The 18,205-nt window shown below is 57.4% G+C and overlaps 1 protein-coding gene across 8 annotated transcripts in view; it reads right to left on the reverse strand.

Annotated features, from left to right (window-relative positions):
• POR (cytochrome p450 oxidoreductase) overlaps positions 1-18,205 on the reverse strand; it is a 59,094-nt gene that overhangs the window by 9,348 nt on the left and 31,541 nt on the right. For 7 of the 8 annotated variants that reach the window (XM_075904940.2, XM_006113299.5, XM_006113300.5 and 4 more), the window contains 7 exons: positions 12,378-12,426; positions 11,305-11,433; positions 9,859-10,008; positions 8,396-8,520; positions 6,965-7,054; positions 3,884-3,982; positions 721-837 (listed from right to left, as the gene is read on the reverse strand). In XM_075904940.2, coding sequence (XP_075761055.1) covers positions 721-837; positions 3,884-3,982; positions 6,965-7,054; positions 8,396-8,520; positions 9,859-10,008; positions 11,305-11,433; positions 12,378-12,426 — 759 coding nt within the window. Of the gene's footprint in view, positions 1-720; positions 838-3,883; positions 3,983-6,964; positions 7,055-8,395; positions 8,521-9,858; positions 10,009-11,304; positions 11,434-12,377; positions 12,427-17,738; positions 17,816-18,205 lie in introns of those variants that run through there. The other variant, XM_089772093.1, reaches the window with a different exon arrangement.

Raw genomic sequence — 18,205 nt, forward strand, 5'->3', positions numbered from 1 at the left:
TGGTCCTTCGTTAACGAGCCATTAGCGCTGGCAACAGGCCTAGAAACCAGGCTCCATGGTGCCAGGGTGATTGTCCTGCACTCCGGGATCCTTCCTAAACTTCAGTGCCGGGGTGAAGTCCTGGCCCTTTTGAAGTCAATGGAAGTTCTGTCATTGACTTTAATAGGGACAGGACTTCACCCCAGAACAGATGCCTTTTGCCGCTGAATTCAGAGGGCCTTAAGGCCTCTGTGAGATCTTCCTCTGCTTTCAGAGAACACCAGCTAAGTTTTGCACTCTCAGACCTAACCAAGCAATTTCCTACCATTACAGGGGTTTCAATATGAAGTTGCCTGTTCCAACCTCAGATGCTGTACAGCACCGTCCGAAGCGAAGCCAAAAGGCTGGCGTAAGGCTCCCATGACGCTCTCTTCCTCTAGCCCCGTTACTGCCGAAGGAGCCCAAAGAATACTAGAGCGCGGTTACAGCCGTTACCGACACATGCGGCCACCTCTGGGGTGGAACACGGCAGCCGCTCTGGGGCGAAGCCACGCAATAATTAAGACAGGAGGAAATAACTCCAAAGAGAAAAATAAAAATTCACCTATCAAAGTTACCCTGCTCCAAACCCACACGGCACCTGCCTATGTCTGTGGGGCCAGTAAGCGCATCAGCGTGACTCCGTTCCAAGCTCCCCAGTCCCTCCCCAACAGAAGGGAGAGCTCCCGCGTGGGGTGGTACCTGATTTTGGAGCCAGAGATGTCCAACTCCAGGTGCATGAGGTGCCTCTCTCCGGCCTGGTTCAGCTTGCGGTTCAGGGTGACCGGGGCCAGGAACGGGTTCTTTGCATCAAACGGGCTGGAGGGAATAGCAAGGACTCTGTTGACAACCAGGCTTCACAGTATCTCAATAGTGCCGCTCAAAGGCCCTCTTCCTTCCACCCCACGGCGCTGGCCTTGCTTTTGGTTCAGATCTTTCCTTTTTTCTAATAGGGCTTTTCTCTTTTTGAGAGATGACGCCCCACACAGAGTAACAGCCAGCTGGCAGGGTGGCATGAAAACAGCAATGGCGAAAGACCTTCCCCGTCTAGGTCGGCCTGCGTGTGGCTTCCCCCACCTCTGAAATGGGAATAGCCCTTCTTTCGTACAGGGCTCCGAGGGGCAATGCCTCCTCTAAGAGCTTGTTATTTCACTGGGCAGCACTTGGCTCTGGAAGACTGCCAGGTCACCCCACCCGTGCTGACCCATTGGGATGAATGCAGCGCCGCCGGCATTAGGTCGACAAGCCTGGGAGATGAGCTTTAGAAAATGAGCCTCTTTCGCCTTGTGATGATCTATGTGGCAGCACGGCAGCTTCTGACAAACCTTAAAACCGTTCACACAAAACTAGTAAAACCAGGAGTGAATCCTCCCCCACCACGCTAAGCCAGCCCCGCCAAGGAGAGAGAGCCCGCCCTGACCACCCCTCGCTCATCTCCTACCTCTCCCAAAGTCCCAGGAACTCGTGGATTTTGCAGAAGGCCCACCCAACCCAGGTGGCTACAGATGCTGCTTTAAGCCAGGTTACAAAGAAAAGGCTTCCAATCCGGCCTCTAAACTTGTTCCTGCCCTGGGGTAGATGCCAGCACGTAAACTGCCCGGTGTGCAGATGCAGCAGGTACATGGGCACCAAACTGCTATCCTGGGAAGAGGATTATCACATGGGATTCTACCCCCTCTCCGACCATGGGGGGAGCCTCCAAGGCCACCCGGCAAGTCAGGGCCCTGCAACGTGCAGGTCAGACTAGAGGACCATGAAGGTCTCTTCTGACCTTAAGAGTCTGCCAGTAGCAAAGCCAAGAACAGAAGCCTCCTCGCCTGGTTCCGAATCCAGCGTCTCCAAGACAAATCCATTCAGCCTCTCCAATCCGCGCCCCCATAAAAAGCCCTGGTTAAAACTGTGCCCCTCGAGTTTGGAGCAAGCAGGCGAGACTCCTGTTCCCTCCTGCCGGGGGGTTTTTTAGTCACGGCCTCTGCAAAGAGTTCTTGTTGCTCCCAGCAGAGAACACGTCTGTGGCAACCGGCCCCCCGCGCGCAGTTCTCCCACACGAGCCGGGCGCAGCCTTTCACACAGGCCAGTCACACTGCGCTGCCCACAAGTCCACCCAAAGGATCAGCGCCTCAGGGCAGGACCAGTGACCGTGCCCCAGAGGGTGACTGTGCACTGGGGATCAGTTGACTCTGCTGGACTGCAGCCCCACAGGCCAGCCCGATGAAAGATAACCGAGACCGCAGGGAAATCGCCCACGGGTTTCTTCCTCCCGGGCGCTGTGCCAAGCCCGGGTTTCCATCCCCCGCCTGCAACTTACTGACGCTGTCTCCACCCTCGCCGGAGCGTATTTCCACACACATTGCAACACGGGCCTGGGCCTGCTGCTGAGAAGGTCACGTGGTTTTCCCTCACGGCCTTTGACACTTAAGGCAGCACCAGCCCTGCCACAAGCACAGCTATGAGAGAGCTTTGCCTTGGCAACTTCTCCCACCCCCACAATCCATGGGGGGACACATGTGCCCATCATGGGGACCATATCACCAGCATTCATGTACTTACCCTCGCCAGGGCAGCACCTCCCCAATTTTACAGGGGGGAAACTGAGGCAGAGAAACTAGGCAACGTGTCCCGGGTCACACCGTGCACAGCCGAACCCACTGTACCACCCTTTTCCGCCACCCTCCCGAAAGGAGCTGAAAGTTGGCAGGATGCAATCGTGTAGGGTGGCCAAGGGTTAGAAGAGACACACGTCCTCTCTCTGGCCCCACGTGGCTCCTCTTGGCAGCAAGCGTCACAGACTCACTTGGGTCTGAAGCGGCCCTCCAACAAGACCTCTACCCCATGCATCACGCTGCAATGCCACAGGACTGATTTCAGTCACTAAGGAACGGGCGTCTAGCCTTGCCTCTCCGGGCAGAGCCTCCCAGGCCTGCATGAGCCTTGCGGTTAAGTCCTGATACTCAGCCTGCGTTTACCCTGCTGCAAGCGATCCCCGTTTCTCTCTCCTCCTGAAACTGTTCCCTCCCCCCTGCAGAACACAGCTGGCTCCCCCAGGACACCCTTCCCGCTCTCAGGCTTTCCTGACCATCACATCTGTTACTGTGCTCTGACCGGTGCCTCTTGGGAAAGTGGGAAATAAAGGTGAATAAAGCTGAAATACCTAAGCCCATGTCACGAGTACATTTAAACTAGGAGCTCCGGTCACTGCCTTGGGTCGTCTCTCGTCCCAGCACAGCAGGTACCAGGAGAGTGTAACCCACCCCGGCTCTATCTAGCACAACGGGAATCAAATGCAATGGTCGCCTCTTTGCCTACAGTGCACTTCTTCTTGGAAACGGGGTCCGGGCTCAGGAATGATGCAGGACAGAGCCGTGACCCAGAGGTGCCAGGGCAAGTTAGCGGTGGCCCTCACGTCAAGGCAGTGTGGGACCCCGCTTTTGTTTTCCAATCTGCGCTCCGGGGTTTTACAGCCAACACATTCAAATCTCGGGGTTTGATCTGCAAAATACACCCCGGTACGGCCCTAAGTAGCACGGGCTAAAATCCAAAGCAGACGCCTGCAGCAGCAAGTCTAATATAGGTGACTTGCCATTGCTATTGTATGATTAGTCCTGGTTATCGGGGTGGCACTCAGAGGTCCCGATCCGAGTCCCACTGTGCCCGGCACCGTACGCACACAATGCGAGACTGCCCCAGAGAGTGTGGGTCTAAACACCGTAACCATCTCTCCCCGCTGGCGGGCAGCTTCGGAAGCCATGTTCGGGAGATGACAACTTCCAGCAGAGTATTGACTAGCAGGCTTTGACACAGATGCTCCCTGACATTTCTGCACTGAGCTCTCTGTAGAAGCTACCCAGGGTAATCCAGTACTTACGGTTTCTGGCTTTCGTAGCTCTTCAGCCGGCCCATCTCGCCAGTGTAGACCTTGTTCATATTGATGTCCGTGTGGACCACCAGCTCATACTGACGGATGCTGGCGAAAGAGGGAAAGGAGGCAGCTGTGAACCATTGAACACGGCTCAGGCCACGGGTAACATCAACAGCCCTGGTTTCCCAATCCAAACGAGGTGTCCCCGGGCAGCCAATGCCCTTCGGGGAGCAGTGGGAAGTAGCGGCACGATGAGTCATTTCAGCATTTTCAATGCCGATCAGAGCTGCTTCGGTTACTGGTGACTCGAGTTTGGAGGTCTCAGGTGAACAGCCTCAAGCACAGGCCTCATCACAGTGCACACGCAGTCATTTGGCACGACCCGAGCAGACTCCCCAGAAGGGGTCAGGGCCAGCACTCCCCGGGGAAGCGTCCAAAGAGGCACACAAGGTTCACCCAGGGCTGAACTTTGCTGAACCCTGGGTGACTGGCAAACGGTTTGCATGGGACCGTGCTCCTGGGCGGTTAATAGACACAAAGTTCACCCGCTTCGGGCCGCCAGACAAAGGCTCCCGGTTTCTGAGCGACTGGGAGCGTGGGGAGAAGGGAGAGCACAGGGAGCCACTGCCCTGTGTCCAAAGCAGGCGTGTCAGGAATTCCAACCCACGGCAAAGTCCCTCGGTGCTAAACCCTCAACTGCAAAGTGCCGGGGCAGCCCTGGGGCAGTGCGGGACGCGCGCACCGTACTGCAGTCAGGTCTACGCGCCCCAGGGCCTCAGCGCGATGGGGGCTGGGCAACGTAACAGAGAACGAGCTCAAAGTCGGCCTAGAAACACTGCTGCTCTGACCCCCGGCACGGCCCGGTCAGCCAGCGAGCACTTTGTCCGCCCCAGACACATCCGTTCTGGGCTGACAGGAAAGAGCCAGGCCGACCTCTCTGGAGACTGAGGGCCGCCATTTACACCACCGCAGGAGCGGCCTCCAGGGGACGGGATCACCACCACAAAGGGGAGGAGAGGTTGGCCCTGGCTTCTCGCTGGGCCTGCCAACAAGAGACAGGCACGAGTGCGAACGTGCAGAACAGGCTTCCCGCTAGGCCTGGCTGAGTCCGGGCCCTTGGCCTGCATGAGGGTTGGGCGAGGCGGGCTCCGACGCCCGGCAGGTCTGATGTGCTGTCTCTGCCAGGCTCCCTATAGATACAGGGCCAAGGACACTTGCTAGGCCAAGGATACCAGCGCCTGTACATCACTCGCTCTGAGTGGCCCGTGCAGCGTCACAGCTCGCACTGCTCTTCCAAACCAGCCACGTTATGCCACGGGGGCTAATGGCACACCCTGGGGAGAGTGACATTTCCCAGGGCCTGCCCTGCTTGTAGTGGGAAGCAGCTACAGAGAAGGGAAGTTTTTAGCCGGCTTCCGTCCCCCCTCGCAAGCTGGCCTGACCATCACACCACATCGGCCAGGGCCAGTTGCATTCAATGCTTCTCCATCAGGCACAGCCAGTGTGAAGTACAGGGACGCCACGCAGGGAATCCGGGTCGCTCCGGCCATCCGGCGTGCGCACAGCCGCTGCCTCCTGGCTGCTGCGCTCTAGACGCCTGGGGTGGATGATTTGGGCTTTTAAAGCCCTTCATAGACACACCTCCTCTCTGTACAACCTCGCTGTCAGCAGGACACAGGGGTTTGAGACAGGCCAACTACCGCCCACGTTACTACCGCCAGCGGCTGGAGCGTGCCCCCTGCAGATCTCCGGGTGTTTGTTTCACTAGGCCGGGGGTGGGCAATAATTTTTGAGCGGGGGCCACTTCCGAAATTTTTGAAGTGGCCCCGAGCCACCCTGGAAGGGGCGGTGCCAGGACACTTCCTGCTTCCCCCCACACAGACCCTGATTGGTCTGGGGATTGGGGAGCACACAAAGTCTTTCCCCCCACAGAGACCCACCGGCTGTTCTGAACATTGGTGGTTCCCTCTAGGTACCGGTACCCCTGGCTTGGGAGGAGACTTCGCGTTCTCCCCCTGCTGCCCCCAGATCAATCAGGGCCTGGGGAGGGAGAGCATGGGAAGTCTCTCGCCCCCTGGCCCCCTCCCCTGCAAGGGGGCACCACCCTTAGAGTCAGCCACCAGCTGAGCAGCAGCTGGAGGTTGACTTAGTGATGAGCCACTTTCTGGGTGGGAGGAGACTTCACATTCTCACCCCGCCCCCTAACCCTGACTGGCTGGGGGGGGGCCAAGTCTCCTCCCACCCTGCCCCTGTCCTGCAAGGAGCTTAGAAGCGCTGCACCCCTCAGAGGTGGGAGGAGACTTTGCATGCTCCCCCATCCCCAGGCCAATCAGGGCTTGGGGGGGGGGGGGCACGTAAAGTCTCCTCCCACTCTGCCAGGAGTGCGCGGCACTTCTCAGCACCGCGCTCTCCTTGCAGGGCGGGGGCAGGGCACGAGGACACTTCGCACGCTCCCCCCGCCCCCAGTCTCTGATTGGCCCGGGAGTGGCAGGGCCTCCGCAGGCTGGATCAACTCACTTGACAGGCCGGATCCAGCCCCGGGAGCCCTTTTGCCCACCCCTGCACTAGGCCTTCAAGCACGGGGCACTGGGGCTTCCGATTTCATTGAGCGGCTGTAGGCCTAGGCGGCCGTCGGTCCGTATTCAGCGGGATGTGATCTACGGGCCTTATCAGACCACGATAAATTGTTCGGGGTAGGGTAGCACCGGGGAAATGACCCAGAGAGTGAGGCAGGAGGGAGACCAGAGAGACAGCGCATCGCTGGCCTCAACGCCAGGTTATTTACAAGACAGGGATTTATAAAGGGGATTGGGCCATGGAGTAGTGAACTCAACAAATGGAGCCAAAAAGGCCTGGAATCACATTTTCCCCCGGACACAGGGACACGTGGACCGGTCCCACCTCTTGTTTACAAGGGGGAATCTACGTCACACGTTTCTGGTTTTAAGTCTTAACGGGGAGGGTCTTTGCTCTTTGAAAAGCGAACGCCAGCTCCGACCTGGCTGGGGATCGGGCGGCAAAACGCCGCTGTTCACTTGGGATTCCTGCACAAAGCCGGGCTGGCATCTGCTCTGTCCCCGTCCGTACCTGGACTCGTCGCCGGTGGCTTCCACACCGAAGTGCTCGCACACAGCCGGCCAGAACTGCTCACGCCATGTGATGAAGTCCTCTTCCAGGCTGCTCAGGGCAGGAGAAGAGAAGCAAGAGCAGCGTCAATGCCATGGCCTAGACTGGGGGCCAGGTACTCTGGAAACAAACCGCAGTGAGGCCCCCGGGCAAAGTCTCCTCCCTGCACTCACCCCCCACCCACCTCGCTGCCCTCCTCTAGACCCCAAGCCAGAGGACTGTGTGCTGAATGCCAGGGAGCCTGGATGCCCAATTCACAGTCAGACCCAGGCCTGCAATATCCTCAATGCTGCTGCCACGTTCCCTGGTGAACCCCAGTTCACACCCCCTGACTCAGAAGAACAGGCAGCAAGCGTTCTGCGCTCCTGGGCTATCCTAGCCACTCCTGACACCACTAAGAGCAGAGCCTTCTGGGGGTGAACCTGCCAGCAGCATTACCTAGAAAGATCCACTGACCGGGTGTAACTTCCAACACGAATACACAAGGCAGGCTCTGAGCTAACGCACCTTTCCCTGAGCTGCGATAATGATCTGGAGTGTCGCCTCCAGTTCTGGGCCCCCCATCACAGAAAGGATGTGGACGCATTGGAGAGGGTCCAGCAGAGGCAACCAAAATGATTAGGGGGCTGGAGCACAGGAGCTTTGAGGAGCGGCTGAGGGATTTGGGCTTGTTTAGTCTGCAGAGTGAGGGGGGATTTGAGAGCAGCCTTCAGCTGCCTGAATGGAGGTTCCAAAGAGGCTGGGGAGAGGCTGTTCTCAGTGGTGGCAGAGGGCAGAACAAGGAGCAATGGTCTCAAGTTACTGTGGGGGACATCTGGGTTGGATAGTAGGAAGAACTATTTCCTTGGGAGGCTGGGGCAACACTGGAATGGGGTCCCTAGGGAGGGGGTGGAATCTCCATCCCTAGAGATGTTTAAGTCCCGGCTTGACACAGCCCTGGCTGGGATGATTGAGTTGGGGTTGGTCCTGCTCTGGGCCAGCTCCATGACTCCTGAGGTCTCTTCCCACCGTAGGGTTCTAATCACAGCAGTGGCTGCCTCTCTGCCCGTAAAAGCAAATCCAAAGTGTGCAGGGCCAACTGTGTGTCAGAGACAGACGGAGGCGTCCAGCTGGTTCACGCCCTTGCAAGTTAACACGTTTTAGCAACACCCCGCTGGCTCTGTGAAGCAAACTCCAGATGCACAAGGGATCAGGCGATCTCAGTGTCTCCTCACAGACTAGCACCCCCCGGGGGGACGTAAAGCCCGCTCTCCGGTTCCGCAGACATCCTGCCCCAGAAAGCGAGTCCCACTGCACACGGCTGTATACACACACACACACGTGGGACGGTTCACTCTGCTGGGCTTGTGCCGAGCCAGCGACTGCCCCAGCCATATGGCCAAGCCTACTCACTTCCCATCGTCGTCTCCCATCCCGACCTCGAAGATCCGCTGGGCTCCGAGCTGCTCCAGCCTCTTGTCCACGTACTTCCCCATCGCGTTGAAGTGCTCATAAGTCTTGTTGCCCAGCCCAAACACCTGGGAGAGGACGACAGTCAATGGAGCAGCAACACCAATGGGCTAATTCAACCCCTCCTCCCCCCGCAGAGGACCGGCTCTCAACACAGCAAGTCTCTAGCCACAGGTCCGGGGAGCCCATCGGAGGGAGGGGGAGGGGTGGCAGGTTTCCGACTGGCTAAGAGGGTAGGTTTTCTGTGGCTATAACCATACACCGCTTTGTGGTCACCGGCTCCAATTCAGCCCAGCTCCACAGTGGCCAGACGTTGCCTCTGTCGGCCCGTGACCTGGTGTTCTATCAAGCGAGCTGGGGGTTCAGTCTCTGGTGGACAGAACCACGCTGAAAAGGACCATCACCACCGGCTGCTTTTTAGAAGCCTCAAGGAAGAGGCCCAGCCCTGAAAGAGCAGTATCCTCCTTCCCTGTTGTCAATAACATTCATACAACCCGCCTTGCTCGTTCACAGCACTTCTCACCAGCAGCTTTCACAGGTGTTTTGCAATGGTGGCACTTTGAAGGGTGGGGAGGCTGAGGCATGTTGCCGGGAAGTGACTCACCACAGGGCTGGTGGTCGAGACTGAGACGGAACCAGTTCTCCTGAGTCACAGCCCTGTGCACTACCCACTAGGCCAACTAGTTCAGGTGCATTAGCGGGACAGAATGAGGGAAGCAGCGCCTATTCTGGGGCTGAACAGAGCCCTTGGACTCTGCATCTCTCTCCCTCCCCATCAACACTCAGCTCTCTAATCTACCATCCCTTCCGCTCCATTGCCAGCCTCAGACACGTTTGCACCATGGAGACCCCCACTTGGGGGGAAACTGCCCAATTTGGAAGTAGGCAAAGAACTCTCTCATGCTTAGCAATTCTGGGTACCACCCAGCCCAGGAAACCTGCAGAGGAGTTAGGCAAAGCAGTTCCGTCTCTGGTATTACGCAGAGAAGAAATGAGGCATTTCTTGGAATGATCTAATATGCAACAGACTATCTAGCCTAGGACTGTCTGCTACACAACAACAGTCCAGTTAGCCAGTCTGTCCAGTCAGTCTGCTACACAACAGTGGCCTGTAACTCACTTACCACCTTCTCAGTCAAGTGCATGCTAGCGCCGGCTGCAGCAGCAAGTACCTGATGATCCACGTGATGCAGAGGGAAGGAAGGAGCCATGGCAGCCATTTTGAAAGCACACAGACCCATGTTTGCACACATGTGCAGTACGCAGGGGTGTGCTCCTGACACAAGTGTGCAAGGCACGGGAACTGAGACTGCACATTCACTTGCGGGGTCGGGTCTGATCTGCGCCTACACTGTGGGGACTTTCCTGCCTACGTGGGGCATAAGCAGTAATGCAGGTTGGCTTACCGCAAATTTGAGACCAGTCAGGTCAACATCCGTCTCCTGCAGCCAGTCATAGAAATCCTGGGCATTGTCCGTGGGATCGCCCTCTCCGTACGTGGCCATGCAGAACACAGCCAAGGAATTGTCGATCTCAGAGAGGCGGCTCAGGTCAGACTAGAAACAAGGCCAGAGAGACTAAGTTCCTTTCTGGATGTAGCACTTTTCATCCTCAAGGATCCCAAAGCAATCACGGTAGGGGAGGGTCACATCGTCACCACTGAAATGCAGCTGCCTCTGGTGTGTACCAAGGCCGTAGTTTGGTGTCACTTTGCAGTGTTAACCAACGGCTTGGAACACAAGTGGGGAATACCATATCGTGAGGGGGAGGGTAGAAGGTGCCAAAGTCCATCACCAACCCTGGATTGTGGCCAGGCCACTGTGATTAACGCTCTTACTCTTGAGAAAAGCACCACGGGACAGTCAGACTAAGTGCTTACTGTAAGACAGGGCACCTCAGAACCCCTCGGGTTGCCTAGTGACAGACTCCCACGGTAAACGTGAGCTATCGAACTGCCAGAACCGAGGGGTTCTCTGTGCGGTAGAGGGGGTGGAGGATCTGCAAGGACATCTGAGCACCAGGTCTGGTCCCAACTGAGAACTTCTCCCACCCACTGGATCTCGGCGTAGGGAGGCCATGTCGGACTCCTACCCCAGAGCAAGGGGGCCTCCCTACCAGCCAGGCCTCAGACACGGGCCTTCTGCCTCACCTCGCCGTATGCAGCAACTGGTTTCTCTGCGCTTCAGTAGCACGTCAAACTTCCCTGCCGAGGCCTCAGGGGCTCCGTTCAGGGGCTGAGGTTGCTAACAGAGGAACTCGGGGCAGAGCACGGCTGGCTCGTTCTTTCTGGGCTGCCCGCTAGCCTCCCGCTTGTTCCCACCTTTCTTCCTGCCCTGTTCCACACCTGCCTTCGGCACAGCCAAGCCAAGCAGCTGCTTAAGACCCAAAGCCCACCCATGCTCTGCGGCTCCCAGCCATCGATCCAGAGTCCCCTCAGGGCAGTGAAGGGCTGATACTGTGGGGGACCCTAAAATGGCCGGCTCATTTCCCAATTACTCCTCTTTCTGGAACAACCCTGGAAGGCAGGCAGCAACCACTCCTCCCTGCCACAAGCAGCAGCCCGTGGCAGGGCCAAAGGCCTTCGGTTTTGCAAGCACTAAATGGTTTAAGGACTCATTCCTCATCTCTCTGTGCTGTATCTTACCGGGCCCACGGTGAGATAGCAATTGCTGCCAGCAGCAATGCTAACAGTTCCATCACTTCCCTTTTAATTCACAATTCCCTTTAATTAACTACAAATCCCTTCAGCATGCCCCACCTCAGAGCTGGCCAAGGCCCCGCTCCTGCGTGCGTAGGAGGCATGGGATTCGAGACAGGAGTAAAGATGCCGTGCGGGGCGAAGTTTAACTTACCAAGTCGTACTCCTCTGGGTCGGCTGCCATGCCCCGCATCCCGTAACGATGGGCATCTTTAGAGAGGCGGTTGGCAAACTCCTCTGCTGTCCCAGTCTGGGAGCCATAAAACACCACGATGTTTCGGCTCTGGAAAGACAGGCACCATTACGCACAAATTGCTAATTTGGGTGGGACGAGGGGGGTTGTCGTGGTTCTATCAAGGGCCAGGAACCAGGATTGCAGAGTTCTGTCCTCGTCTCTGACACCAACTTGAGCAAAGTGCCTCTTTGGGCTTGAATGCAATGCCAGGGCCTGGGCAGCTCGCACGGTGCTTTCAGATCCTTCCAGGACACCTGCTTCTGCACGTGATTATTATGCGGAGGGGGGCAATGGGTTTGGTGGTTGGAGCGGCACAGATGGGTCATTCTGACGCATTTAGCACGTAGCGGGTGCTACCAACTAACGATCAGCCACGGCTGTCCCCCCCCAACTCCCACCTCACATTACACGGCCGCTTCTTGCCAAGCCCTCACTAGAGATGTTAAATATCAGTTAATTGAATAGTCAAGTAACCTCATGAATTCTTATTGGCTAGTCGACTAATCTATAGTCCCTGGGGGCGGGGCCAGCAGCAGCATACGGTGCCAGGTCCACGAGGGGAGCCAGTTTAAAAACCAGCTCCTCTTGAGGACCAGCTGCTTGTTGCCCTGTGCTGCTGCCTCTGATAAAGAGGCAGCAGCGCGGGGTGGCGGCAGCCCCTGACTCGGGGTGAGGGTCTGAGCTCCCGGATCCAGCACGAACCAAAACTGAGCCGGGCTGCCTGGCTCCTAATACACTTTAAATGCAGAGCCTCAGCAGGGGCAGGTCCCAGACCCAGCGTGAGCCAGAAGTGAGCCGGCTCCTGCTAAGTGGCGGCTGCTCCTTTTGCGCTGGAGTGGTCCATGAGCTCACACAAGAAGCTGCCGTGCTCTCCGGAGCACCAGGAACAGTGTGGCAGGAATTGGAGAGGCAGTTCTGGACGCCCTCCCCCCACCCGCTAAACAGGAAGACCCGGCTCCTTCCACAGCCTCAGAAAGCAGAAAGACTCTCACCGTTTTCTTCATCTTCTCGACAAAGCTGCTCTCCCTCGCCGAGGTTGTTCTGAAAGGGAGCAAAGGGGACGTCCTTAGGGTTTACGGAGCCCAGGGCAGTGCGAATGCCCCATCCCCGGCGGCAGCCTGGGGGTGAGTGACTCTCTGAGAGATGTGACTTCATAACCTTCAGCACCACACTGATATCTGCTTTAAAGCTATTTCATTGATCTAAAGTCCCGTCGCCTCCCCCAAGACATTCAGCTGCTGACGGCAGAGACCTGGGGTGGGCAAATGCCGGTTAAATGGCTTCTTTACCCCTCACATGGCTTTCCCGGGTTGTGCTCTGCTCACCGCCTGGCCGGTTTTGTCACGGGTGACTAGATTCTCTCCGGAGGAAGCAGAGCCACAGAACAAGGACAGGTGGGGGGGGGGGGGACATTCAGACCAAGGGGTTCCCTTTCGCTGGCCCGGAAAGAGAGGCAGGATGGGGCAGTCAGAGGGGCAGAGAGCCCAGAGGGGATCGCTCCTCATGGCTGGGGAAGGGAGCCGCTTCACAGAGGCGGGATAAGGCTACAGAGGAGAGCATCCTGCTGCCATATCAAGGGCCCCAGTGTGTTAACTGCAAGACCCTACCAGGACGAGAGCGACGGGGCAGCGAGGTCTTCCCCTCGCCATGCCGGGAGGAGATCAGCCCTGTCCATGGGCACTTGGAGTTGGATAATCCAAGGAGCGACATGTGCAGGGGAGACCAATGGGAGGGGAAAGTCAGGCCCAGAAGGATATGGGCACTCACTTCCACAAGCCACTTTCACTAGAAACAGGGCCGGCCCAAGCCATATTGGCGCCCCGGGCCCCAGGTGTGCGGCGCTGCCCCCAGGGCGCACGGCCCCACCTCCGGGCGCACGACGCATGCACGGGCCCGGCCCCGGAGCGCACAGGCAGACACAGGGTGCATGCGCTGCCCAGGCGACCCAGCCACCGCCGATGGCGTGCAGCCTGGGGCAGGCTGTTCCTGGCCATGCAGGGCTCTGCAGCCGTGGGGGGAAGGGCGCTGCTGGCTGGTGCTGCGGGGGTTAACACGGCCCCTGGCCCGGGAGGCTGCTGTAGCCCGCCAGGAGCTGGCGCCCCCATAGGTTGGTGCCCTGGGCAGCTGCCCGGCTAGCCCACCCCTTAGTCCAGCCCTGACTGGAAACCAAGCACTCACGGTGACCAGCGACACTCCCTCTCCCACGCCCTGTTCCCTAGCTCGGCTGTTTCCTTGAGATAACTGCTCCAGCCACTGAGATTATATTACAGTCCTGCTTTATGAATCCATGGGCACCGCTCACCTAGACCGGCCCAGAATGTGAGCTCTTCCCTCCCCACGGGCAATCCGCTTTGGCCAGGAGGGACAGCCCGACGTGCACAATCGGAGTCACTGGGATTGCGACGTCCATGGGAGTCAGGCCCCTAACTCACTGAGGTGCTTTTTAAAACCCCTCTGGGCACCCATCTCAACCTCAAGTGCCAAACTCCCTTTGTAAATCTAGCCCGGGGACTGTTTAGTCTAGAAAGCAGACCTCTGCTCATCGCCTGTGCACATGGCAAGCGGCATGGAGCTGCGCAGTCGAATGCTTTTATTAAACCTGTCCCAGAAGGCGCCCAGTGAAGTCACACAAAGGAAACGATCGAAATGCTTTTATGCAGCATGAAACACTGAACTCTCTGCCGCAGGAACAGCCAGCTCAAGTGGAGGAAGAATTAAAATAAACAAAACAAGCTGTCGTCTAAAAGAACAAAAACAGCATCTGCATTCAAGCCAGCGAGGATACGTTCTAGGAACGTAACATCCTAGTTAAGCCGTGAACTGGTTAAACGTCAGGTTGGTCTAATATTTAACCGGATAACCAACTAAGCAGGATCTGGGCCGGGGACTGCTCCAGACCAGATGGAGCAGAACCAAGCCCCAAGTTGGGGCTGGTTCCTGGCTTTCACCCCACCCCCTACCAGCTCCCAGCTCCCAGCCCCCCACATGGAGGGGGCTGGAGCTACTGCCAGCTCTCTGCCCCCACCAGAGCAGCCCGTGTCTGCTGGGTGCCCAGGGCCCACCACAGACAGGTGGGGAGCTACTCCAGCCTGCACTGATTACCAGTTAACCGGCACCGGTAAGCATCGCGCGGTTAGGATGATGCTTACTGGTAAACCAGTTAACCTTTCGCGTCCCTAATGCAAAATGCAAGGGGGTCTGCCCCTCGTGCGTCTACGCTCACACCCACACTGCCAAGATTGGACGTCCTAGCTGGAGCAGTCAGAGAGGTGCCAGGGAGCTATCCCTGACTGCAGGACACATGCAGCTTGCTCTATCTCTGCTCAGCGAGAATGGGGGCCTGAGGGGAGCGCCGATTGGCAGGGGACGCTGCATCCACACGAGGAGCGGCGTGCCGGTGTCGCTGAAGTGGCAAAGCACTCCTGGTACAGATCCCCATCTGGGATCCGGAATAAATCCTTCCCCCGCAGCGCTGCCGTGGCGGGAGGCAGGCTGGGGACGTGCTGCCTGCCTGGAGGCGCGATCGTTCTCTTCTGGTCTGGCAGCCTCCCAAGTTCAGGAAGCCTCAAGGACCCCAGCTGGGCAGCCCACGAGCTGCTCGCTCTTGCGAACAGATGGTTCAGTTTGTCCAGCTCCCCCTGGCAAACCTCAAGGTGATGAACGCTCCAGACCCTGCTGCTTGACACGAGCACGTCTTGACCCCCTTGGTTGTTACGGAGACCCCCAATTCAGGTGGATTGCAACACAAAGTCCCCTCAAATGTCCTTTCCCATCCTCCTTCCCCGCCGCTGGGCTGACGTGATCCACTCAGAGATTCCTTAGCCGCCTGGCTCTCAGGCCTGCCCCGTCCCAGTGTCCCCTTCCAGGCACGTTGGGGCAGGAGGGGGCCATGCGCTTCCCAAGAGCGGCACTGGTCGTAGTGCAGGGCTGAGGGAAACGCAGGCGAAGAGGAGGGAAGGAGGAACTTGCTACCTCCCTCCGGGGCAGTGACGGGACAGTCTCACCAGCGCGCTCTAGAGGAGAGTACTTTTGAATCACATCATCTGCTGCAGAAGCCAGGCACAGGGGCCCCCGGGAGCAGTTGCCTCCTTCCACAGCTCCTAGGATGAGCCTGTGTCCTTCCACAGCTGCCGCATGAGCCAGGGCACAGGGTGGGCAGAACACAGCAGCTCTGCTCCCAGAACGGACCAGCGAGCGCCACCAGCCACTGGGGTGTGGCCACGCTGTGATAGCCCCCTCCCCTCCCGCACTGGGTGTCAAAGCCTGGGGCAGCTGATTTCAGCCCAGAATGAGAGATCTTCCCTCCTCGTGGGGCTTCGGCCCCAACAGCTCCTGTCCCACGGCAGAGCACTGGTCAGCTGGCCCGAGCCAGCCGTGGCTCTTTCCGTGGCACCCTAAGAGCCTGGGGACCTGCCTAGAACGGAGCTGTGCTTCTGGGGAGACCGATTCCTGATCAAAGCTCCCACAAGCCCCTGGCAAGGAGGCAGCAGCCATCTGCAGACTGCCTCGTCTACAAGGGGATTTCAGCCACTGATCCAGATGCCTGGCACAGACCAATTTACACTGGCATAGCGCAATCTGGCTCAGTGCCGCCTGCTTGACTTCGAGACGGGACAAGCCGCTCCCGTTCAAATAGTGTCCACATTCGGGGTTGTGCACTGGTGCAGCCACATTAGTGGCTAGAAAGGCAGCCACTCAACTGCACAAGTGCAACCACCACAGCCTCACGAGGGGGTCAGTGGCGCGAGTGACCCAGATGACTCTGGAAGTGAATAGAAATCAAGGTCCCAGGAATCCCAGGAGAGGTGGTAGCTTCCTAGCAACGCTGCCATTAGACAGCGGGGTCTTTTTCTAGGCAGCAGGACGAGTGCCAGTCCTTGGCTCGCTCTCATTCACCGCATGGGGCTTTCGCAGCGGGCCGGGGGCGAGGCACATGGGCCGCGTTCCCATTTCCCTTTCACAGCGGAAGAATGAGAGGCTGGGTCTCCCGTGGGAAGAGCGGAGCCTCTGGGCAAACACAAACAGCTCTGGCTTCTGACCGTGTGAGAACGGTGCAGCATTTCCTAACCCACGCGGCACTGAGGCAGGGATCCCCGGGGGCTTCAAATCAATCTCTCCAGGCCACCTCTGAGCCATGACAGAGCCCGGTGCTAGGCTTGGACTGCTCTAGGTGGACCCTGATGGACGACAGGAAACAGAAAGCCAGGCAAGGAGCTCTCAGATAGCAGACGAAACCCATTTGGACCCTGCCCTGGCCGCTGAGCAACCACTGTGAATTTTCAGCCACTACTGTCACAGGAAATTGAGGGAACATTTTACAGGCTTCAACCCAATCCTGCAAACACTCCTGGGAGTAGAGCTGGCTGGAGAGAACAAGCCACTCCGTTTCAAAGGAGCTACTTACAACATGTTAGTTGGGAGCTGAATCCCTTCGTTCTTTTGTCACCGTAAAGTAAAAAGCTCTGGCCAGCATCAGCCAACGATTAGACCCGCTCAGACAGTGTAACATATACCGCCGCTGTACTAAACCCACGTGAAGGGAAAGCCATTGTGTGATTAGGTTGTCAGGAGCCATTACACAACTTAAGACCAAAACAAAATGTATTTCCCATACACAGCGGCTGCATCTAGACTGGCATGATTTTGCGGAAATACTTTTAAGGGAAAAAGTTTTTCCGTTAAAAGTATTTCCGCAAAAGCGCATCTAGATTTTGCGCAAAAGCTTCCGTGGCCAGTCTAGACACAATTTTGCGCAAGAAAGCCCCAATCGCCATTTTAGCCATCGGGGCTTTTTTGTGCAAAACAGTTCTTCCCTATCTACACTAGTATTCTTGTGCAAGAGGGCTTTTTCCTCAAGCGGGAACGTGAAAGTATTTGCGCAAGAAGCACTGATTTTGTACATTAAAAGTCAATGCTCTTGCGCAAATTCAAGCAGCCAGTGAAGACAGCTGGCAAGTTTTTGCGCAAACGCAGATGCTTTTGCGCAAAATCTTGCCAGTCTAGACACACCCAGTGTGTAGACTGTGCATCTTATGCATACACACACACTCATTAGCGATGGTGGGGACGGGCGCTCCGTAAACACCAACCAAGCTACAGACAACGGGTTTGGGGTTTTACAATCGGCACAGCCCTGCGGGACCATGAGAACCTGAAGGTGAAAGGGAACGGCAATTGACGGTCACAGCCACACCTGGCGTCTATTTTCACTGCCCCAAAAGGAGAGACTCCAACCAGGGAACCCAGGGGGTGAAAAGCGCTGTCCATATGCACAGCTCTCTCGGCACGCTAGCAGTCTAAGGCAGGGTTTGTACCGCAAGCAAGGAGCAAGGCAGGGGGAGGGGTTCACCTACATCTTTAAAACACAATAGTGTCCTCTTGGCTTCTCTGGCTCGGCCTGCCAAGCCCCGAACATGCAGAGATGCACCCTGGGCTCTGCCTCCGGCAGGGGTTTAAAGCTCACGGTTCAGAAGAGAGAAATGTCAAGGCAGCCGGAGGCGGGTCTGGAAGTCTCCAGCGTAACTATCCACATCCCGTCAGAAAGCCCCTCAGGCAGCAGCCTCCCAGCACAACAGGTCACCAACATGCGGAGCCGGGCGCTGGGCATTGCAGATTGAGCAAGCGCTTAGGACCTGAAGCACCAAGGCATGTGCGGATGTGCACCACCAGTAGAAACAAATGCCATGCTTGTGGGTGTTCTCCTAATCAGCGGGGCAGCACCTTTGAATCTCTTCTGGGTGGCCGTCCAAGCACTCAGCTTACAGGGAACACTATGGCCCTGCAGACCTGCCCCGCTGGACAAAGCAGTCTCCTCTACTTC

Source organism: Pelodiscus sinensis, chromosome 21 (assembly GCF_052426305.1).
Source record: "Pelodiscus sinensis isolate ZL-2025 chromosome 21, ASM5242630v1, whole genome shotgun sequence".
NCBI classification, from domain to species: Eukaryota; Metazoa; Chordata; order Testudines; family Trionychidae; genus Pelodiscus; species Pelodiscus sinensis.